Source organism: Lotus japonicus, chromosome 1, assembly GCF_012489685.1.
Source record: "Lotus japonicus ecotype B-129 chromosome 1, LjGifu_v1.2".
Lineage (NCBI taxonomy): Eukaryota > Viridiplantae > Streptophyta > Magnoliopsida > Fabales > Fabaceae > Lotus > Lotus japonicus.
The window spans coordinates 87405721-87429315 of record NC_080041.1 but is presented as its reverse complement, the minus strand read 5'-3'; the positions used below and the strand labels follow the sequence as shown (position 1 = coordinate 87429315).

General features: G+C 35.5%; 3 protein-coding genes across 10 annotated transcripts; all 3 read right to left on the bottom strand.

The window, feature by feature from the left end:
- Nucleotides 1-169: 169 nt before the first annotated feature.
- LOC130727446 (probable E3 ubiquitin-protein ligase RZFP34) lies at nucleotides 170-6552 on the bottom strand. Its single transcript, XM_057578581.1, has 12 exons — nucleotides 6417-6552; nucleotides 4225-4438; nucleotides 4050-4137; nucleotides 2968-3027; nucleotides 2845-2877; nucleotides 2409-2486; nucleotides 2022-2065; nucleotides 1767-1807; nucleotides 1581-1663; nucleotides 1392-1483; nucleotides 1174-1285; nucleotides 170-525 (listed from the first exon to the last, which is right to left on the bottom strand). Exons 2-12 carry the CDS (start codon nucleotides 4374-4376, stop codon nucleotides 415-417), a joined length of 894 nt encoding a protein of 297 aa, XP_057434564.1. The 5' UTR covers nucleotides 4377-4438; nucleotides 6417-6552; the 3' UTR covers nucleotides 170-414.
- LOC130727445 (uncharacterized) lies at nucleotides 6096-12295 on the bottom strand. 8 transcript variants are annotated; one of them, XM_057578572.1, is made up of 9 exons: nucleotides 12135-12295; nucleotides 11643-11914; nucleotides 10564-11224; nucleotides 10083-10282; nucleotides 9733-9977; nucleotides 8627-9497; nucleotides 8321-8413; nucleotides 7985-8118; nucleotides 6096-7844 (listed from the first exon to the last, which is right to left on the bottom strand). In XM_057578572.1, the coding sequence occupies exons 2-6, from the start codon at nucleotides 11912-11914 to the stop codon at nucleotides 8803-8805; spliced, it is 2073 nt and encodes a 690-aa protein (XP_057434555.1). In that variant the 5' UTR covers nucleotides 12135-12295; the 3' UTR covers nucleotides 6096-7844; nucleotides 7985-8118; nucleotides 8321-8413; nucleotides 8627-8802. The 8 variants fall into 8 exon arrangements, with proteins under 8 accessions (XP_057434555.1, XP_057434560.1, XP_057434557.1 ...); XM_057578577.1 differs by having other exon boundaries at nucleotides 8050-8118; XM_057578574.1 differs by having other exon boundaries at nucleotides 7985-8112.
- A 3674-nt stretch (nucleotides 12296-15969) lies between these two features.
- On the bottom strand, nucleotides 15970-22029 carry LOC130727444 (pescadillo homolog). Its single transcript, XM_057578571.1, has 13 exons — nucleotides 21916-22029; nucleotides 21502-21587; nucleotides 21116-21364; nucleotides 20906-21031; nucleotides 20604-20688; nucleotides 20413-20523; nucleotides 20062-20155; nucleotides 19665-19960; nucleotides 18153-18260; nucleotides 17944-18065; nucleotides 16775-16994; nucleotides 16461-16676; nucleotides 15970-16341 (listed from the first exon to the last, which is right to left on the bottom strand). The coding sequence occupies exons 1-13, from the start codon at nucleotides 21937-21939 to the stop codon at nucleotides 16264-16266; spliced, it is 1815 nt and encodes a 604-aa protein (XP_057434554.1). The 5' UTR covers nucleotides 21940-22029; the 3' UTR covers nucleotides 15970-16263.
- Between the last annotated feature and the right edge of the window lie 1566 nt (nucleotides 22030-23595).

Genomic DNA, 23595 nt, shown 5'->3' with positions numbered 1-23595 from the left:
AGTCTACGTGCTTTTAGTAGTGTTAGTGTTTTCCGTACATACGGTTACTTTAACTCATTTTTACCATAATCAATTTTATCACAATCAATGATATCCAAAATAGCACAAATTTGTAACCCAAAAGGGATAAATATGTAAGCCCAAATTTTAGATGCAAGGGGCTAAGGTGTTCAAGGCAACAAAGCTCATTTATTAGAAGTTCACATTATTCCAAATAAAGTGAACACTAGGGGTAAAAACAGTCACCCCAATCAAAAGCCACTAAAATAATGAGTGACAACTATGGTTGAAATTCCCACTTATGCATTTTCCTTGCTCAATGAAGGATACACTTTGGGTTGCCACTGCCTTCACAGGAATGAAGTGAATGAAGGTTTTAATGAAAAACCAATAAATGACATCATAGCCACTTTCTCAGCCTCTTGTTTGGCGTGTGTTGTAGGATTTGCAGTTCATGCACTTTTGAGCAACAAGATGGAACCGGACTTGAGAAGTTTTGCCACAATCATTGCAAAGGATCCAAACCTGTTTAAAGATCACATCAGCGTTAGTTCCTGAAAATCAGCTTCCTTTGAATTTAGAAGACAATATCTACATCTTATTGCAGAAGGGAAATGAAAATGCAATCAATGCTGACATCAATTAATCAAGGACTGTGTCTGTTGCATGATGAGCATGATGACGTACAATATCGGGCAAATTACCCTAAACTCCCCTGAAGGTTTATCATTTTTGTACTGACCTCTCATCCTAAATACACCATTTCGAATAATAAAGGGATGTTGCCCGAGGGTTAGCTCAAGTAGTAAAAACTAAGGGACATAAGGGTTTGGTGGGATGAACGGTGAAGGGTCCCGGGTTCGAACCCTGAGGAGAGACTAATTTACTAACATTACTAACAACTAACATTTTCCTATAAAAAAATGATAAATCCTAAGGCAGGTAAGTGCAATACAGATAAACCTCAGGGGATGTCAGTGCAATATTTATCCCCAGGAAAAAAAGGGTGGTTACTATATGGTTATATAATAGAGGGGAGGTCAGTGCACTTTTCCCGACAATATTCATCATCACCACCAACAACAACAAAGCCTTATCTCACTAAGGGAGGTCGGCTATATGGATCACACTACGTCATTGAGCTCGGAAAACCAGATTCAAAGGGAAACTGACCATTTTATTCAGGTATGGTTCAGGCATTGGTGTAGCAGCAATCTCCAAGTCCAATTTCTCCCAAACCTTTGACATGTCACAAACTGATTTAGAGCACAGAGGACACGCGTACCTGATGAAAAATACAAAAATACAAAAAAATGAGAACAAACACTTCAATAGGACTTTGAGCAGAAAGCAACGGAAAAGAAAGGAAGTTAGCTCAGTGATATACTCACTGGAAATGCTCCCTCATTTCGTTCAGGCAGCTTTTATGGATTGTGTGTCCACAGAGCATAACAGTGACATCATTCACAGATTCAAACAAATACTGCAATCAACAATTTTGACGCACTTGCGTAAACCTTTACAATTCAACAAATTCGTAGAAGGAGTCATAGAGCTGTAATAAAGACACGCAACGTTACCTCAAAACAAACGGGGCAGTTGTGATGCATCGCCCCTTCCACACAAAGGTGACTCTCTTTCAGCTGAGTTGAGTAACAACAACCTACGCAAAGAAATCACGAAAGCAACGACCAAGTAGGTAAAGCATTTTAAAACAAGATTGTCACTACTAACGAAAAACATATGAAAGAAAAAGTTTTACTCACCACACTTGTAGCAGTGGAAGAAATTTTCGCTGCCTCCAGTCCTGTATTAAAATATTTTAGAATCAATAAGTCTGAATTTTGACAAGGAGAACAGAGAAGATATTGAAATTTGGAACCAAAGGCAAGAACAGATAACAGGTACAAATACAAGGAGGGTCACTTTAACCCTGGGATAGGCGCAATATATTGAAGATTTAAAGGGTTTGACATTTCAGATAACTTATACAGATTAGTTGACTTATTAACAGTTCATACCTGCAAATTCCGCAGCCACTGCAATGGTACTGCTGCTTAGACACCTGCAGCACAAAATATAAATTAGATAATTATATCATCTAAAACATTCTATGAGCCTGTTTGGATACAGACTTTCTAGAGCTTATTTACTAGAAAAAGGACTAGATAAAGCTCCAATAAGTGCTCCTTGGTTTACATCCAAACGGGTTCTATGTATTAACTTTTTGAAGGGACTGTCAGCATTACAGAACATGTTGCGTAACGGAAACCTGGATGGTTTAACAATTCTTATAATGAACTCATTACCAAACTACATGCTACCATCAGAAAGAGAATAGACACCAGCTTATGACCATCTCACACACACACACACACAATTCCCCAGTTTCAATATGAATCACTTACATCATCATCAAAGAGTTTACATGTCGCACAGAAGTACTTGCCCATGCAAACACCACAGTTGATACAGTTCTGCTGAACCTGGAAGTAGCAGAAATAAGCACAAGAAAAGACTTAGTTCAAGGAAGATTCTAACTGAAGCAATGTAATAGATGACTTGACACATAATGCAAACAATATAGATATATAAGAACAATTCAGCAGTTTTCAGTAGCATATTGCCCAGTCAATATCTTCGAAGGAATGCCTCAAAACCAGCAACTATTTACAGCTTTCCACAAAACATGTAAAACTCATGCAGAGGGTTTCTATCTTTATTTGGAAAATAATAAAGAATTAAATTTTAATCCATCTTAAGCTAGTATTTAGATCTTCCCTTACAATTAACATGCCACAATGGGAGATTCACACAAATATAGTAAACAAAATACAAACTCACCTCTTGTTCTGTCCGACAAAGTGAACATATCACCTGAATAAATCAGATAATTCAATGGTCAGGAAAAAGAGCACCGAATTGCGGATATTCAAATAGGCGCGGTGTTAAAATAAATGAGCATACCTGTTTGACTTGATGGCGGGGAATGTCGTGTCTATACTTCTGATCAATGTTGATATCATTCTATACAAGAACAAGATAAAAAAGTGTAAGTTACACCAAAAATAAAAGGGTTGCAATAGCATAATAATTACAGATAATGATACCATTTCATTCTACATTCTAAGTCATCGGTAATCCAAGTCTGCACAGACCTTAAGGAAGCCCTATGAATCTTTGATAAAACCTCAAAAGGTAGTAGTAGGTTGAATCAACTGATATTTTACTTTCCAGTTTCTCCACCAAATTAAACAATTCACTAACCCTACTTCTCAATTTAGTTCAACGAAGAGTACGTAACCTTTTCTTGTGGGTTGGGACACAAGATGACCCAAGAAATAGAAGACCAAGAAAAATAGAAATTAATAAAACTCAAGACTAATTTGAAAGCTCTATACATATTGTCTAATAGAAAAAGAGGTGTCTAAGATTGTCTTGAAAGATGAAATATAATGGAACCTGGTCATTTATGGTAATAAGCTAACAACCTATGAAGCACAGACTCTGACACGAACACCTGGACACGACACGACACCGGTACCGCAACACGGCTAAAGTCTATATATATGTATATATATATATCTTGATACTTTTTTTTATGAAACTCTTGTCATAAAACTTAAGAAATTGCTTTGATGTTTTCTTTGTAAAAAGATAAATATTCTAAAAATGAAGTAATCTATCGATTGGTTTTCACTCCTTTATTCACCTTTGACTCCGGTTCTTCAAGTGATAAATTAGCAATTTCTTTCATAGTTCACTCTTAAAAATTATATGTTTTTTAAAAATACAAGTGTCTTAGAGGTGTCCAGCCAAGAAGAGGTGCCGGCTCAGGTGTTCGAGCCATAAAAAAATACTTTTTTAATCAGACACGGCGAGGAAGTGTCTGACGTGTCTTATAGGTGTCGTACGGGTGTCCTGTCGGTGTTCGACACCAGAACACGGCATTTGTAAGAGGTGTCCGTGCTTCATAGCTAACAACCATAAATAGAAGTGCTTGGAAAAAAACAGTTATAGAGATACTAGTTACTAGGAAACTAACTCACTTTTGCCTCATTGTGACAATGGCGACAATCAAATATCTCATTGCAACAGGGGGCCCTAATTCGACATCTCCTCCGGTAATGTTGACATCTGCAGGAAAAACCTAAGGTTTTGACAAAAGAAAAGGAATTGCAAAAGCTTAAACAGCAATGATTTGCTTATGGAGATGAACTTTACCCATGTTCCATATATCCTCTGTCCCTCAAGTCATTGATCTCTCTGTCCTCTTCATTTGATTGTTGATTACAAACATCTTTCTCAGTAATATGGTTCATGTCATTGCACTCAAACTGCAGTGGCTCAGAGTGCATTACTGCCACCTCTCCCATGATGCTAGCTACCTTCGGATAAGATTACAAGCTATCTAGAAGCAGGCAATAAGCCTAGTAACCTGCATGTATAAACATACTTAGAAATAACCCTAATAGCGCTAAACCCATCTCTAGTCACCCGACCAAGCCAGCTAAACACTGAATGAACTCTTGCTTTCTTCTACACTGCCGCAGATTCAATGAAAGCAGCAGCAACATAATTAAATTAAGGTTGGCCAGCTCCAATCAGCAACACTCCATGAGGGAACACATGAAAAAAAGTGCAGACACAGTAATTCAACATATAAATACAAGGTAGTACTGGGGGTAGAACCAATAGCATTGAATAAGTCGCTTGATTCCTTGAAGAACTCCCGGAACCAAATTCAACTATACTGGAGCCAACCAATAGACACTCCAACCTAAGTTAAAAGAAATAAACTACTCAATCAAATGCATTCCAAACAATGAAAATATAGTATATGTCTTGATTTTGATGTCCAACAAGGACAAGCCTACCTGGGCAGTTTGGCACTGACTGCTCCAAGAACTGAAACTTACCAAAATCAAAAAATGAAAAGGTTAATTATACTATTAGGCCCTATAGTTCCACTAAAATTTCAAGTAAGCCTTAATAGTTTCGAAGTTTTTAATGGGGACCTTATACTCCCAAAACATTTAGATAGGTGCTACTTGCTTACGCCATTTAGACTCCATTAACTATTGTTTACTGCAGGCCATTCCATGCCGCTTTGACCGGGGGCTTTTTATTTGTTAAGAAATAAGTTGGTAACTTAGTTAAACTGTAGAGACCTATATACAGATTTTAGAAGTACAATAATCTTGTTAAAACCATTCAAACTACAAGGACCAATTTGAAAATCTAATGATACTATAAGGGCCTACAAACCAAATGAAAGGTTCTTTGATCATGTTCTAAGAGTTTTCTTCTTTCGTTTCCAATTGACAAAGAAGCATGTGAGCGAGTATGTGATCATGCCATATTCTCTACACCAAAAAGAACATTCACACTACTCATTAATCAAAGAACTAGGTTATCCATATTTCAATATTTAAGAACATGAAGTCCATCCTCCTTACTTATACTCAACATAGGTTTGTCTCTTCTAGCAACTTGAACAAGCCTGCAGGCTGGTAAATTAAATAAAGACCGTTACTGATTAATTGATTATTGTGAACCAAACAGTAGTTGCAGCAGCAAGCCAACCCTTTCAATGTACATAACCGGCAGAGAAATTAACCTTCGATCATCACGCAAAAGGAAATCCCTTAAGATGCCTCATCAATACCTAAACTAGTTCCAAATAGTATATACTATATAGTATATACTCTTCAGTCTGCATATACTAAGAGGTGACCTAGAAAAGTTAATTGCTGGCTTTTGGCAGTAGAGTGATCCACATGTTTGGATCAACTTCTATTGATATGCGTTACTTATAATGCACATACTAATCATTAGAGTGTTAGAGTAATTCGGTAGAACAATCCTAAGCCTAGGGTGTGGTAGACACCCGAATCACTAATACCGAAATCCAAGTATTAAATATTTTTTGGTTTAACCAAAGGTATCGTCTTTGAGGCAATCCTGTTCGACCTAGGTTTGGTAAAGACCAAAAGTCTCCCAAGTGTGTGTTTCCTACGAATCGAACTCCCAACCTCTAGTTCAAACAAACACTTTTAACCACTCTGACCCGGCACCTAAATATTATTTAAAAAAAATAGTAAATATGTCCTGCGTAGATATTTTGATAAATATTAGAAATTTTGTAACTAACACAAAGATTAGAATCACTAATCACGACATATAAATATTATATTAAAGTTTACAAGCAAAACACATTCAGCAACCGCAAGAGCAACAATCGCAACGTTTAACATTTAAACTTGATCATCAACAAACATGCAGCTCAAAAACACTTACAGTGACAAAACAGAACCAAACAAGACACTGCAACAAGCAAAAGAATCAAAAGAGTAGATAGATGATGCTGATTCAAACACAACACAAGCAAGAAAAATTGTGTCGGAACAACGAACTTTCTAGAAGGGGGGGTGCTGGGCGATCCAATTCCCAAAAAAAAATAGAAACCGCGGCGGCGGGTCTTATTTCTCGGAGCTCCGATTCGAACCTTCCGTGACCCGGTTGAGTAGATTCGGAGAAGGATCACAAGGGAAATCAAACACCACAAAAGTCGATGCTATTTATAGCTCCCTCTTTGCATATAATTCCAAAATTGCCCTCACTCACACATGAATCTAAAAGACACGTGCCAGGTGCTTCTGCTACGTGTCACCACCACATCTCTTGTTTCACCGTCCATAGGGTCAAACTAGGCTTGGTCGGTTTGTCTTTCTTTCGTGGGAAGAAACAAACAACCATAGTGTGTTAAGTTATGTTATTGTTCACTTGCTTTAATATATTAACCATTCATTTCAATACTTATCACTTTTAATTATTAATTTAATTAATTAACAAGAGGAAAGTTCATTGAATTTTACCATGTGAGATATTTTGAGAATATGTGGCTGCACTTGGGCTGTTGCATAATGATTACTTCTCTAATTGATGTTTGACTATTGATATAGTAGTAGTAATAATCAACATGATTGCTTAGCGTCTTGAATCTATCTTGATGAGGTTGGAAATCTAATTTTGCCATGTGGAAAGTTTTGTGTATCATCTTCTCCATAATGTGTTTTGTGACAATGACGTCTCTCATAAATACAATCATACTAGTATTAATTAAAGGATCAATCATTGTGAGGTTAGTACTAATATATTTATGTTCTCATCTTCATCATTTAATTCACCGAATATATTAGTGGGTAAAACATCTAATTTTCCTTAATGTGTCACGTTACAAGCTGCTATAACACACAAATTCGCTACGCAAAGCATGCGGATACTATTCATTCATCATTAGTAAAGGACAAATTTTGACAAAAACAAAACAAAATAAAAAAAAAGCAAAGGAAAGGTCAGGAATTCAGGATATGTGATCAAGGAACACAAGTGTCCTTGATATGCCTAATCCCCAAATGAGACTACTCCTTTATTTTGTGTACTAAATTGGTCTCGTAATTTCAAGGTGTGGTGACCAAATGATCCCCTAAAAACGGGCTCCTAAGGATCAAACTTTGAACTTAGAGATTCAAACAACCACTTTTAACCAATGCAACTAGCACGCATTGAGTGGTCTACCCCCCCGGATGGAAAGAAAGAAACATATATAGTGTCCTGACTTGAGCTTTCAGTTTATCTCACTCAGCTATTCAAGTGGTTGATAGCTCAACTGTGGAAATCTTATCGGACAACAGCTCCTTTTTGAGATAGCAATAGCTCTTCTGATGATGCTCTTGTTGAACTTTTAAGAGGTCGGATTGGCTCATTGCCTATGCACCTTTTATTACTTGGCATCCCACAAATGATTTGTCACCAGAGGATCCTCCACCAAGAGACCATAACTGAAATTACAGGATGCCCAACCACATGAATATCTCCTTCAATAATCATGACCTCCATCCAAATCATCAAATCAACAAGCAAATATAACAAATCAACATATAATGTATGGTGGGAATCAAACATTAAAATGCTAATTCACCTGTCTAGTTCATAAGTTGTCAAGTTGAATGGCATTTTCAGCACAAAGTGTAAGACTTTAAATACCTCCAATTCTTGTAATTATCTTCTGCAAGCTGATACGAAAACAATGGATCAAACTCCCGAGCACTGCAGCTAGAAGATAATGATCAATCTGTTAATTGAAAGGAACACTGGCTAGGAAACATAGACTAAATGATATTAGGTATAATTAAAGTAAAGCAAAGCATAGAGATGGATTTGTTATATTAGATCTGATCATTTGAGAAATATTTGCTTATACTAAATGGTGGTTTAATCTACAAAGAACCTTAAAGTTTCTATACATGTTACCTACCTCAACGTGATCCCAGCCTCAAATATACTACGGAGAAGCCACCAAAAACCTCAAATAGCCTCAAATATAACCATAGGTCAAACTCCACCTACACTGCATGTGGAAAGTAAAGAACTTTTAGCTTACTTGAAAAGAACCAATGCATGAGGTGTGTTTGTGTGTAACACAGATTCTGAATTGAAATTCAATAACATAAGTCCCTCCCCCTCCCACCCCAACACCCCTCCTAAAAAGAAAGAGAAAATCCCAAGGAAAAAACAATGACATAATGGTATAGGACCATATGGAGCATGTCAAGAAAATTACTTCTCTGAGCAGGGTGTTGCGGTTTTATGAACTCAATAGTTGTGCAACCTTCTTAAAAGCAAAAATATATCCTTTCAAATGCTTCCAAATTGACTGCTGGACGAAAGTAGTCTCAAATGAATAAGCAATGAAGTGTCCTTTAAACTGACCATAGGCCTCCTTTCAAACAAGGCCAGTCATGGGAAGCGCTGAAAAAGCAGAGGATTATCAGCCATTTGAGAACTTAAATCAGGGACTACAGGCTGGAGTAATCCACTATTTGACAAGTCTTCCAGGGCTTTAATGTCTTGTTGCAAACGGGCCACATGTAGAACGGTATGATCAAGAACTAAGGGATCATCCGGAGGATTATGGAGAAGGGTGAGCAAAGCTTGTTTATAAACTTGAGCAGACAATAATGGTCTTGCAACCTGCTGACTTCTACAGAAAGTTGCCACCTTGATGACATGTTTACACAGGTTTCCCAGCCTAGACCAGGAACAATCACAAAGTGAAAATTCTGAACCAGGATTCCAAACTGTGTAGACCAAGCTTCGGTCAGTCTGGGATAAAACTTTGGCAAGATTGAGATTTTGCTCATCCAGTACCACATCAACATCTGGAATATGAAGAGCATGATACCAAGCATTAGTGGAGAAAGAGTCAGCTCGTAGATTCTCAAGATAACCAGTTTCTAAACTGTACTGATCTAGCCAGTATAATGAGTGAAATTCAGTAGTTAAAGTGTGGATTAACCAGTCAGCTCTAGACCAGAAATTAGCATAATTCGCCTTCAAAAGCGTGGATTTTAGTCTTAGGTGATAGGATTCTATTGCAGCATGTGGCTCAGGAGTCGTCGCAGGGAGTGACTTAATGCCACTAATCCACATATCTGCATGAGAAAGCACAGTAATTCTATCATTTGAGAAATAGTAGTAATGCTCAGGATGTTCAAATGTTTGGATACTCCAATAATAGTTAGGAAAAAATTTCTTATAGTAGAAATGCTAGTGTGACTGTCTCCCAGCAAAACTGAAGGCAACTTAGAAGGAAATGAATTGGAAATAAAATATGAATCCCAGAGCATTCAGATAGAATATTGATTATGAACATCACTTGAAAAATACCTATAATAGGTAACCATTGACTCTTGAAATAGTCCATGAAGGCACACTGGTCGACAAAAATCTGCATAAGCTCTTCAACTGCATCCATGGCATTTGGTCCACATCTCGTAGAGTACAGAATCCATCCCAAGTGCCTAAACATCTCCCGTTGTACCTCAAAGTTGCAGCATTTCTTGAAAAGTTTTTTTATCCAAGCACGGCGAACATGCCAGGCACATAGTAGGATGCGACACTGGAAGGCCTCTCTGCAATGAGAAAGATCTCACTCCATTTGCTATTAGGTAGGTTCTCCTAAATACACAAAGAAGTATCATGAAACTGAAAATGAACCACACCAATCTCTTCTATACCTTATGATAGAATAGTTAAAAGATGGATCATCCAACAAAATAGCATTAGGCCGCCATCTGGGATCCTTGGCTCGTAATCTTTCAGATAGCAATACTATCCACTTATGAATATCTTTACCAACAAAAGATGAAGCGATGATCCAAGCAACTGGAATTGCATTTTGAGATGAATCGAAAACAAGTAAAGAGCATACGGGGTGCTGTCAGGGACAAGAAGAGAAAAAATATAAGACATTTTGAGCTGAAATAATTGAGTTTTATCATAAACAAAAAGGAGGCTTATATACTATTCATGACTTTATTGATCCAAGTAAAACTTTTTATTGCAGATGAACGAGATATTCTACTAGATTTGTTTTTCCTCATCAATAGTTACCGTAAATACGCTAAAACCTATACCTTTTGGCAAGTCCTCACTTCAGGTGCAACAAACTTAATAACAATAATATTTTCCTTGTTTGAAAAGGTAAATGTATAATACCTTAAGCTTCTTCAAGCCAAATTTTGAATGAAAACAAATGAAGCCATTGCTTCCATAACGAAGCATTTGCTGCAGCTGCCAATCTGTCTGAATACCTAAAACAAGAGATTCTGAACCCGAGTTATCTTGGAAATAAAAAACATGCTTCTGATTACGCTGCACCCATGTCTTTACACTGTATTCATCATTTCCCTGTAGCTCAAGTGAAGAATTACGAATAGTCCTTTCCATGTTGCGCACATCATTTCGAGTGAGAAAATCATCACGGTTTTGTGGCCCGCCTTGCTTCTGCATCACCTCTGCATGATGCTGTATTATATTGTCCAGAGACATTCCAACATAAAGCATAGACATCACTTTCTGCCGTAACTCATCTGAAATTCGTGGAGCATACATAGCTCTTGTCCCTACAGCATCCCTGTCGAGCATTCCATGGCACGGTGCCCCTGATTTATCAACATGCCTTCTTTGGTTATATATGATCAGGGCAAGAAGGGGTCTGGTGTATAGTCTTTTAATCGTGAAATGACAAAGGCAGCCTCTCATCATGTGACGCCTACCTGGCCTGCTCCCCTTCCCTGAAGCAGGTTTGGTGCTTGTGCCATCCTCTAAACTCAAGTCACTCTCTCGGTAGTCTTCAGGACCATAAGAACACCAATATCTAAATATAAACATAAAATTTTATATTGTTCATTAGATGAGCCTTTCAGATTTCAAGAAAACTTTTGGAAAGAGCTGGGATGAAAATATTAAGGGTTTGTTTGAGTAAACATATTAATGAATGGCAATAAGTACCTATCGCATAAGTATTTATTCATAAGCTAATTTTAGAAGCTTATTGAATATGAGTGTTTATTCATAAGCTAATTTGAGCAACTTATAAAAATAACCTCAAAACAACTCATAGATAGGTCATGAGCTATTATATAAACTCTTCCAAACACTAGCATAAGCATTTATACAACAATATAAGTTCCATTAAGCTCTTCCAAACGGGTCTGATTCACATAACATTTTTTCACACCCCCCACCACTAAACCACCTAGTCTTAAACAACATAGAAGCTAAACATGACTTACAGTGTATACTCAAGATAACCGTCAACCCTCGGTTTAGCTACGCTTCCTACCGGTCTCTTCCTTCTTGATTCTACACGGAAGCTAGCAGGACACTCAGGATTGGAAGATTCCCCTTTCACAAAATCATCAACCCTGGCAAAAGGAATCAGAGCAATATCATCACCACCATGGCGACCACCTTGTAACTTCACCCAATTTACATGAGCAGCAGAGAACTCAGGAAGAGGAGGGTCTTGCACTGGAAGGTTTAGAATGTCCTCCATTCTCGGCATCTGCAATTTCCAAACACCCATTTTGAAATTAGTCAACTTTTTGCTGGAACTGTGTTCTACCTTCTCAAACAAGCCAAGTACAAAATGACACTTCAAGTAACTGCCTACCATTCTTATTCTTAACTCAAATTTTATCATACACCATTGAAAATTGAAATGTTTGAACTCATGCAACACTAAACAGTAGAAGGAATCTTCATGGGAAAATTGTGAAGTTTACCTTGTTGCATTCGTCTTGTGAAGGGGTTGCACGCACCGTTTTCAGATTAAGAAGAAGAAGAGAAACTTGCAGAGAGAGAGAGAGAGAGAGAGAGAGAGAGAGAGTGAAATGGTTTGTGAACAGCAACAAAAACCAAACACAGAGGAACAGAGTTTACTGTCACGTGCTCTCTTGTCACCAGTTTACATGGTCTTGCTAGGCCCATCTACTCGGCCCGAGATTGAATTGGGCTTCAATGTGTTAGTTTTGCTTTGTCAATAAAATAAATTGATTTGTACAAAAGTTTACAAAGAAAAAGTTAGGCTTCAATTTAATTTCAGTAATATATTCCTCTCGATCCATCTTTTATTGATTGAAATTTGGTGTAGGGCTAGGTGCTCGGACTAAGCGGTAAACGGTTGGGACTCTTGAAATAGTTCATTGTCAGGCTTAACAAACACGAGATTTTATTCTTTTATGATATATATACTTTCTTGCTTTCACTCCCCCTTGCAAGGTGTTCAAGTCACAACTCGTCCCTAACTATTGAATGAGTGTCACTACTTTTCCCTTCCTTTCACATTCGTGTAAGGTGGCATTATAATTTCTTCCAAGAAATATACCTTCACCCCTTCCGCTAAGATCCTCCTCCAAATATGTATAAATTCTCCCGTCATGACTATATGAATGTTAATTTCAAAAAAAAAAAAAGACTATATGAATGTTTTTATATCTAACATTACTCTTTTTAGGTTAAAAAAATAACCAAAAAAATTTACACACCAATACCGATATGATATTCCTTTTAAAATAATTATCACTTCAAATTTTTTAATTTATTTAAAAATATTTATCATAAAAATATAATATTTTGGCTTAATTGCACTTTTGGTCCCCCAACTATTACCTTCCTGCGAAAATCGTCCCCAAACTTCAAAATTAGCAAAACACGTCCTCCAACTATACACCCGGTTGCAAAATTGGTTTTCCGTTAACTTCCGTCCAAAACTTAACATATTGCTGGAAAATAAAATAAAAAATCACCATCGATTCTATCCCATCCTTGTCCCTTTTCCTCCCTCTGTCTCTGTCGTCCCCTCTTTCACCTGCAACCTACCCATGAAACCCATCCCCACCCAAAACCCATCGCAACCCACCGCACCTCACCTGCAACCCAACCCCATCCCCACCGTCACCCACAACCCACCCCTGAAACCTCACCCGCAACCCACCCCTGAAACCCACCCCTCACAAAGGCACCAATCTCGCTACCAGCCCAACGATTCAGATATGAGATTTTGCAGGTGATGAGGGTGAGGTTTGAATCTCAAAAACCCCAAATCCATACCGAACGAAAACCCCAACTTCCATAAGGAGAAGGCGAGCTCAGATCGAAATCGAAGGAAGAAGGCGAGTTGATGGTGGAAAGCGGTCAGTGATGGCGGCGAAACAGGAGCTTGGAAAACGCCGCCATCACCGGCATAACAGGAGCTTGGCGGTGTAACGAAGAAGAAGAGAGCATGGCCCAATTGAAGAAGTTGGAACAGAAAGAAGAAGGTGATGCTGGAACAGGAAGAAGAAGAATTTTTCTTTTATTTTTTAATTCATTTTTAACGGAATATTCTGTTAGTTTTTTGACGGAAGTTAACGGAAAACCAATTTTGCAACCGGGTGTATAGTTGGAGGACGTGTTTTGCTAATTTTGAAGTTTGGGGACGATTTTCGCAGGAAGGCAATAGTTGGGGGACCAAAAGTGCAATTAAGCCTAATATTTTTAACTTGTTTTCATATTTTGTTAATTTTGTATTACGTTAACATGATAATAAAAATAAAATTTTATTTTAATTAATAAATTAATTTATATTTATCTAAGTTAATAAAAATATTTCAGAGGAGATGAATATCATTACCAATATTTATGACTAGTATTTATCTCGTGTCATGCACAGATTAAAAAGAGTACTTTGTCGGCATACGCTAGACATTTTCATATTTCCTCTCTCGTTTGTCTTTTTTAAATACGTATATCACCTATTTATGTTTTTTTTACTAATCCTAGTTGCATTCCAATTCCTTTTTTTTTTTTAATTTGTTATGTTTTGAATCAATATACCAAAATCATTTTAATATATTTCAGATGTATATACGAAAACATAAAATATAAAAATTTTGAGTTAATTTCCAAATCAATCATTTAAAACTATTTGATATCAATTTTTTATGTTATATTTGATATCATTTTGAACGTAAGATATTACATTCAATTTTTGTTATATTAAAATTAACCATAATCATTAAAAAAACTTTATCACCAATTCATCATTAAAAAAACTTTATCACCAATTCACCATATATCTTAATGGTAGAAAAGTCACAATTGACTTTGTTAATTATTTTAATGTCATTAATAACTATTAAAAGAAATATTAATATATTAATTATTTTTGAAAATATGGAATTATTTAATATTTAAATTACTAAAATAACAGAGAATATAAATATGACATCATCTACCTACAAATTATAGTATGAGAGAGAAATCTTATGAAGAAAGTTTGGTTTCCGAAATAGTATATAGTATAGGATTTAGTATTTTTAAAACAATATTAAATGATAGTGACAAAATCTTAGTAAAATGCTAAGGATAAAAGGGGAATAAATTCAATAAGCTTTACGCTAGAAGTTAGAAGCTACCTCAAGTAGCTTATTAAAAAAACTATAAGCTACTGAAATAAATTCTTTTACCAAACACTTTAAATGAGCTTTTAAGTTAGCCAAATAAGTTTTAAACTACTCAAATAAGTTTGAACTTGTTGAAATGTCTTCTGAAACCTAGTTGTAGTCCCTACATTTCAAAAGGCCCCATTTTGATCCTCATTTTTGGAAATAGGGAACTTAGTCCCGACCTTAACTCTCATTACAAAAAATGCGACATGGTTACGTTGTAGCTTGACACCTTATTGATCTTACTTATGTGACATCTCACATGGTTTTTTTAATCAACGTGAGACCTAAATCCAAAAAAGTGTTAAAATTTCCTAATTTTCATATTCATCAGCTCCTCCATTTTTCATTTTTCTTCTTCCCCAACTACTCAAACCACCAACCTTATGCACCACTATGACCATAGCCACCAAACAACCCAACACACCATTTTTCATTAAACTTGCATCATTGAATTTGAAAGGGAATATTTTCAAAAATGTTACATTTTTTATAAGCTCAAAAATGTTATGCAAAAAGCCTTGCCCTAGAAGCCTTGAGTACCAAAGGGTAAGTGTAGCAATTTCAGTTTGTGAAACTGTAACGCATCTCATTGCAAACATACAAAGCTTTGATGAAAGGACCCACATTTGCATAACCCTTGCCCCATTCCAATATAAGACATCTAATTCAGACAAAATGCCAAACACCTTTTGTGGGTGTTCAAGGTCGGAATCACTTGGTTATCAGGGGTGGCAATACAGGCTAGCTCAGCTTATTACAAATGGGATGGGTTGAAATGACTCGCCATTAATTAGTAGCCCGGAAAAAGTATTGAAAGCACTCCGATTACAAGTGAGACAGCTATGCCTTTAATTCATGTTTTTATTTGTCTCCCAGAAAATTGATTTCATAATTATTTTAATCACACAAATCACCCAAACCAACCCATTTATGAACCAGGTTGGTTCAATTCAGATCCTAAATTGAAAACACGTGAAACTCAGACCAACCCAACCAATCCCCTTTTGTTCTGTTTGTATTGTTTTTTCGTCAAAACCCGATCCAAATCGACCCGTGAGCACCCCAACTGTTGGCTAACCGACTGCAAACAAAAAACTGATAGGGCTTTTTTATGGTGGATAACTAAAACTTCGATGAGTAACATCCAGTTTTCTCTAGGTTCAAAAAAATAAAAAATAAAAACATCCAGTTTACTTTTATAGTTTTCTTACACAGCCTAGTTGATCTAACTTCTAAATCTGGAGAACAGGCAAAAAATCCAAGCCTCAATTCTGAAAACGTGAAAACTCCAGATGGCCTTCGAAAACATACAAGTAACAAAACTGAAAGAACAAGAGTATAATTAAGTTCAAAATCAGCAGCTACAATACAAAATGAAGTCATAGCTGGAATCCTTGAAGATGCAGGATCTCTTCAACTTCTTTTAACTCTGAGCTTCATCTAATCTCTTTCTCCGTTGTTTAAGAAGCGCAGTCTGATCTTGCTTGCGTTTATTAGATATCTGAATGACAGATTTTCAATTAGTAAATGAAGTTGAAAAGAAAAAAAAACAACACAAATAAGAGCATTCCTAGGAATTATAGAACTCAAGTCGGCATAAGAAGGATAAAAAGAGCATACCTGCATTGCTTCCAATAGCTTCCTCTTCTTACGTGACATCATAAGTTTACTCATGTCAGCGGTATCATCGACATTTTCTTGAACCTTGGTAGCTGGTTCTACAGTCTGCTCCCCTCCAGAAGTTTCCTTTTCAACATCAGAACCTGCTGAAGTATGTGTAACACCCTTGAGTTCTTTCTTCAAATCATCATGGTATTGCTGCTCCAGAATCATCATCTGCAATGTAACCATCCAAATGTTAGATCTAACATAGTAAGATCCCCACAACTCATTCCGACATTAATGATGCAATGTTCTTCTCACAATATGCATACCTTCTGCTTTCTCTTGGCTGCTTCATTAGCCTCCACTCGGTCGATCATGCCTTCTGCCAGAAGATTTTGAGGATCTTCCAGATCTTCTTTTCCAATACCTGGGAGTGGAAGGACTTCCTTTTCAGCAGCAGCTTGCAATTGTTTAATAATCTTTGCATAGTCAGGAACATATGCTCCTTCATCATAGTTAACAAAAGGTGACAAGTGCGGTGGAGGAATCCTATTGGCAAAAGAAACATTTTAAGGAAAGTTAACGTTAGAATCAGATAAGCTTTCTTTAATATACATACACTTTTTTCTTTAATGTTGTTTAATACACACGCACATTCTAATAATGTTTTTTATAAATTGATAGAAATCAATTTTCTAATTTAACACAATTTTAACAGTAAAGAAAGTCTGTTTCTATTGTAATATATCTGTTTTAGCATGCTTAATTATTATAGTTTTTCTTTACAGCATCACTCTGTAAGATATGGTTCAAATAATAAATGTATGATGCTGCATATTGACATGCTTGTAAATTCATCTCCTAGATAAGACAAAAAAATTTGCAACCAGAAATAGGACTTGGTTCTTTCGTGAGCAGTTCCATTTAAGGAAAAAATAGTGGCATAGACGCATAATTAATATTAAAATCAAGAGTGTATTTCAACAATTCCATATTTATGTATATGGATGTTTATCAACCATTGAAGAGATGAAAGGAGCGAAAACCCTTAAAATTAAAATTAACTACTTATCATAATTTCTAGCTTCTGGGAAAAGTTTAACTGTGAAGCTTCAAAGTAACAACCCATTATCTATTAGGTTAGGGGCTTATGTTTCTTTCTTTTTTTCAGATTTAGATAATTACACTTTTAAATCGCAACAAATTCATCAAACAGAATGAAGAGATGATCCCTAGTAGAAAACATTAATTTGTTTTAAATAACACATTCCTACCAAGATCACTACAACCAATAAGAATCCTAAAGACCCTAAAATAATAGGCATAGAAAATGCAATTCCAATTACCCAAGAATAGAGGCACAAGAAAATGAAAATACTAAGAAAGTCCACATTTTAGAAGATAGAAATTGTAAACTACCACAATCAACACCAAATAGGTCATAATGATACAACAGAGATAAGAAATCATTGAAGAAACATAGACAATTGTAATTTACCTTCCCACCATATACTTTTCTGTTGGCAAAATAACTCTCGCATTCACAGAGTCATATACCCACTGTGGTTGAACATATTCCCTAGAGAGGAACCTATGACCTTGCGCTTCCCGGTCGACAATCTAAACATGAAAGCATTAGCTTAGTGAATCTAAAAGGAAGGCGTAAAAAATTACGTCATCTAAAAGACAGTATGCTTAATCACAAACCTGATGAGTAATGCTATCGTCAGATTCTCCAAAAGGTGCCCCCTTTCCTTCCCATGAAACTGTACCTCCAAAAGCTGGAATAACAAAAAGTAAGGATTCCCTGGGTACCTGAATAATTAGACCAAGACAGATGCAAGTAACGTCAAAACATACAACCCTGAGAATAATCAGGTAAAAAGATATAGCATAAAAAATTCTCATAAGATTTGTTGTGCTATAGGCACATGACATGCATCATCCGGCATCATTTTTTTTTTCAATACAGCACAAATCTCATAAATTAACAAGCTGAAAACTTCTGAAAAAAAGTAATCTATTATAACTTTGCCACAGTACTTAACGAACAGCTTCTTGGTTTACCACCAACACAAGGTGATTCACTTTTGGATAATCTTCTTTCTTTACAGATACAAACAAGTTTACAGGGAGAGGTTTCCCCACTCTAAGATGGCATGCCATAAGCCTCAGCAAAAACTTACATTACTATCAACATATAACCTACCAATGAGAGTCCACTAGTACGAAATGAAACCAAGACAATGTTGTGGGCAGTATTCAATCTTAACAGTTATGGTTGACCCAACCCGGATTAGCATCTTTATGAGAACCCTGAATAGTTATCTGATAGAATCTGGATTAATTCTACTTTTGTTGGGTACAAACAAGTTTATGGGAAGAGGAGGTTGCCCAATTATAATACCATGGCATTCCCAATGATAGGATCTAGCTAAATTCTCTTTTTTTGGGTACAAACAAGTTTGTCGGAAGAGGAGGTTGCCCAATTATAATATTATGGCATGCCATAAGCCTCAAAAACAACTTACATTTGTACGCACATATAACCAACCAATAAAGAGTCCAGTAGTAAGAAATTAAACCAAGACATTGGGGGCATTCACTGGGAATGGGTCAGATTAACTGCTTGATGACAGTTACTTGTAGAAAATAATTGATGGTAGATCTGTTGTAGGGATATATATCTCTAGTTTTAGGGAGAATAGGATTGTAGTTGATGTTAGTATGTTTTGGACAGAGAACATTCTCTGTAGGAGACTTTAGTCTCTGGGACAGCAACTAAATTGTTGTATATGTATGTTATCTGTGTTCTGTTTAATACATATTTCATCAGTTAACTTCAGGTGTTCTATCAGCATTATTCAATCTTAACAGTTGTTGTTGACCCAACCCTGATTGGCATCTTTAATAGAATCATGCCAAAATTTAAAAAGGTAGGCAGTCACTCAAGTACTAATACGAATTCTAGCATGACAACATATACCACCCAACTGGATTATTAAGTGATTCAAATAACTATGTAATCAGCTTTAAGTTTACTTCTTCAAGAGATTTAGCCAATAACTAGCATCACTAATCCATATATTGACTCTTTTACTTTCTTAAATTTAAATAAAAATGACACTTGGCACATGCTTTGTGCTCAAATGCCAACTATTGACAGACACAATAAATTAAATTAATACTGTGCTTGTTAAGACTATCAAAAGTTCTTACCTCTCTACTCAAGAAGAATTTCATATTTTTAAAGAGATTTTTACATTCTCTTGTATCGTGGTCCTCTTCAACTTCTTCACCTGCAACTTTGTCAACAAGTTGCATAAGTGCACCAGGTTCATTAGAAGGAAGTTGATGCTGAAGTTGAGCAAGTCTTAGTTCAGAATGTTCTTTTTCAGTTACAGCCCTATTTTGCTTGGATTCCACTTGTTCAGATCCAGCTAAAAGAGAAGCTTCAGAATTCAATACAGAGGGTTTGGGATCAGCATTGGCATATCTTGACAGTGCATATAGATCTGCATGATTTGAAAAGAAAATTGGTCACCATAAGCATAAACATATAATATTAGTAGCAATTCAATTTTCTAAAGTTCAATTTAAGTTGGGTAAATGGTACCTGCAGCCAAAGCTTCCAACTGAGGATCGAGTATGGGTGGGTACTTCAAATTTATAGAATGATAGAGCCGGAAATTAACAAAACTGAGAAGAGGCTGCGGCAATTCATTACAGAAGTTTAACAAATCAGTAAAAAAAACTGACTAAAACAATTAGGAGTAAGGAGATGTATGTTAGTTTGGTTAACTAAATTGGGTTTATACATGACCCTGACACAACAGTTGAACACTTGAACTTATTCAATACAACATGATTAAAATATTTAGAGTAATAGTCCTATTAATTGAGATGACATATATCAATGGGTTAACAGAATGACAATACTAAATGGAATCATGAATACAAAACTGACCTCATATAACTGCAGAAAACTTAGCATGGTAACGATGTCAACATCATCAGGCACGACCTGCTGAAGTGAATGAGGACTTAACCATGTTACCGTCTGACCTTCAACCTCTGCCTGCACAAGCAATATAATCAATCCATATCCATAACATGCACAATTTTAGATTAAAACATTACAAATGCCATAATTGATACCTGGTAGTATATTCCTTTCACAGATACAAAGGTTTTTCTTAACTTGTGCTTGCGAGATATGAATGCTTGCCATTCATGCGCCAATCTAGCATAAAGGTAAGTAGTACGTATAAATAGTGATGAAGATATAATAGCATAAAAATTTGCACTTTTTGCATATGAAAATGCAGGAAAATACCAATGAGACTTTGATATAATAGCATAAAAATTTGCACTTCCCTACAGTCCTTATTTCCAAAGGAATGATTGAATTCCAAGGCCTGAATTCTCTTATATTAATCCAAAGACATTCATATCCATACCTGCGGCATTTGTGGACACGTTCTACTTCAATTTTTGTTCTCTCTGATGCAGGTAATGCTGCAAAAAGATGCACCATTGTAAGACAGTCATCCAATTCTCCAAGTGCATCCACAAACCTTGGGTACCTATAATTCAAAGAAAAATGAAATAAATTGCAAATTCATCACAAGCTACAAGACATAAATTGCGATAAACAGAAACAAACGAACCTCTGGCGAATAATCCTGTCTACTTTGGGTTTGGGGGTTTTCTCCCGCAGCCTGTTTGCACGTTCAATGTTTTGCTTGGCCTCTGCTTTCTTAATTTTTTTTTCATGTACCCTTATAGCTCTGTGTATTTCCAGCAAAGGTTCATGATGTAGAAAGCTAACATCCTTCACATGGTAATAAGTGTGATGATTTCCCTTGAACTTCTTCTTAGGCTCCCGGGGAGTTACACCTTTCAAAATGCATAGCTTCCTAAAATTTGTAAAAGCCAATATAAGAATCAAAGTCTTCACATTTTACCACATTATCTTCTCCAATTTTTTCATACTCACACTATCAGCAATGATAGAAAACATAAATGATTAAGCATGTTTCTTTACATATAGTACCTGAAAAGTGGTAGAGTGATTTGAAGCTGCTTCAGCGCTTGTGACCGGGTGACGAATTTAGCAGCATTTCCCTCCTTTTTCTTCCCCTGCCATACAATAATAACAACAACAGCAACAATGATTAACTTTGAGTGACAAATTACTCTTTTCTAATCGGTTTCTCGTTAAACGCATTAGCAGCAACAGAAATATAAAAAATTCCAACTATTCTCATACCCAACAAAATCAAAAGATGGGTATGAACCAAAAATACAAAAACAACATCCATCAATTCAAATACCCCAAGAGAAATAAATAAGCACTAGTTTCACTGATTGTGAAAACCGACATAGATTTTGCAGCAAATTCACAAAGCAACGAGGAACATGAAAGGGGAACACGATAGAAGAAAACAAGAGAGCTTGAGGTACACACCGCGGGTCTGTAGTGTTTCACCATTGTTGAGCTGAGCGGAGGCGAAAACAAGGTTACACGGCCAAAGAGCTGCGCATGAAAACCTAGGTTTTAAGAGTACGGTTTAGGTTTGGGCTATTTATTAATTTATTTTATAAATAATCATATTAATCCATAGGTTATTTAAGTCATTTTTTCATGAGATATTTAAATAAAAGTTTTAAGAAAAATTAAATAACCTCATAAATTCTTGTTAGAAATATATATTTAGAGTTGACTTTGTTATGAATTTTATATATTAACTAGTATTTTTTACCCGTGCGATGCACGGGGGATTTTCATTTTTTTATTGCGAAAAATTTTAAAATTCGTGTTATTGTTGTTATATGTATTAAAAGATAATGGACATTGATATTAATATCACTCGTACCTATCATTATCATCCCCCAATGTGTACCACACTTGAAAGTGTGTTACATTTTCACTACCGCTATATATTAGGGCGGTTGGTATTAATAAGGGTGTGTGGAGTACTTTTTAACAGTGGTCAAAGATAATTTTTCGATTAATAAATGATAAAATTTAATTTTGGATATAAGAAAATATTAGTTTGTAAGTATTTTTTTCATGATAAATGTGTTTTTTTTTCTCTTGCAAAAAAGAATTTATTATATATATATATATATATATATCTGTGTGTGTGTCTTCTCATCCTTATTTATGTCAAACAATAAACATATGAAAAGAAATCTAAGAAATAAAAGAGAGTAAAAAAAAAAAAGAGAAAAAATAACAATACATGAGAGTTTTAAGCTAGGCAAATTATGTGAGGTAAATTTGATGTGCATTTAGGTCATTTTCATATAGATTTTTATTTTTTGTTTCATGTGGAATGAAAGAAACTTTCCCCTAAAAGATATAACCTCACGGTGATATGGATGATCTCGACTCGATCATGATTTCCTTAAAAGAAAGACGTCCTACCCAAAAACAAAGTGATTTTAATTTTTTTTTAGGTCACAATAATTTTCATATAGAATAATTGTTGATTGAGCACAAAAACAGAAGAATTTTTTTTTGGAGAATATAAACATATTTTGACTCGAGAAGTTTTAATTCAAGTTCTAATATTGTGACCCGTGAAATACACGGAGATATTCATTTTTATTTATAATGTGTATTTCTTTTTTCATATTCTTAGTTATTTTTATAGATTTACTAAAAGAAGAATCATGAATTAAAATGTCATGCGAATTTAGAGTGTAGGGAGTCATGCAAAATGTCATGCGAATTTAGAGTGTAGGTAGTTCTTTTTCTCTATAGCCATCCATAATGTTTTAGTACAAAACAATAATACACCAAATAATAGAGTGTAGGGAGTCATGCAAAAGGTCATGCGAATTTCTCCTTTTTACGCATCTCCCAAAAGAAATTATAATTTCAATTTATACAGAAAAAGAAAAAGAAATTAGTATAAGTTTATTATAAAGATAATAAAAAAATGCTTGGAAAATTTATCACTTGGCATTAGTGGAAGATTAAAGGATTAATAACACTCAAATATTATTATCACAACCTCAATTATTCATTCAATTACTAAGTCAAAAGAAAAATAGATTAAATTGTATTTAAATGATTTCTTTCAATTTTAATTTAATTATTTTTTTAACCGTTATGTTTTTAATGAACATTAGCTTTAGG

Excerpts from the sequence above, each read along its gene's own strand:
- LOC130727446 (XM_057578581.1), bottom strand. The coding sequence starts at position 4,376 with ATGGGAGAGGTGGCAGTAATGCACTCTGAGCCACTGCAGTTTGAGTGC. Across the intron at positions 2,878-2,967 it reads CCCGCCATCAAGTCAAACAG|GTGATATGTTCACTTTGTCG; the intron begins GTATGCTCATTT and ends TGATTTATTCAG. Across the intron at positions 526-1,173 it reads AACCATACCTGAATAAAATG|GTTTGGATCCTTTGCAATGA; the intron begins GTCAGTTTCCCT and ends ATCTTTAAACAG.
- LOC130727445 (XM_057578572.1), bottom strand. The coding sequence starts at position 11,914 with ATGCCGAGAATGGAGGACATTCTAAACCTTCCAGTGCAAGACCCTCCT. Across the intron at positions 11,225-11,642 it reads GGTTATCTTGAGTATACACT|ATATTGGTGTTCTTATGGTC; the intron begins GTAAGTCATGTT and ends GTTTATATTTAG. Across the intron at positions 10,283-10,563 it reads TTGGCTTGAAGAAGCTTAAG|CACCCCGTATGCTCTTTACT; the intron begins GTATTATACATT and ends TGTCCCTGACAG.
- LOC130727444 (XM_057578571.1), bottom strand. The coding sequence starts at position 21,939 with ATGGTGAAACACTACAGACCCGCG. Across the intron at positions 20,156-20,412 it reads GTTTTCTGCAGTTATATGAG|CCTCTTCTCAGTTTTGTTAA; the intron begins GTCAGTTTTGTA and ends GAATTGCCGCAG. Across the intron at positions 16,342-16,460 it reads AGCTATTGGAAGCAATGCAG|ATATCTAATAAACGCAAGCA; the intron begins GTATGCTCTTTT and ends TCTGTCATTCAG.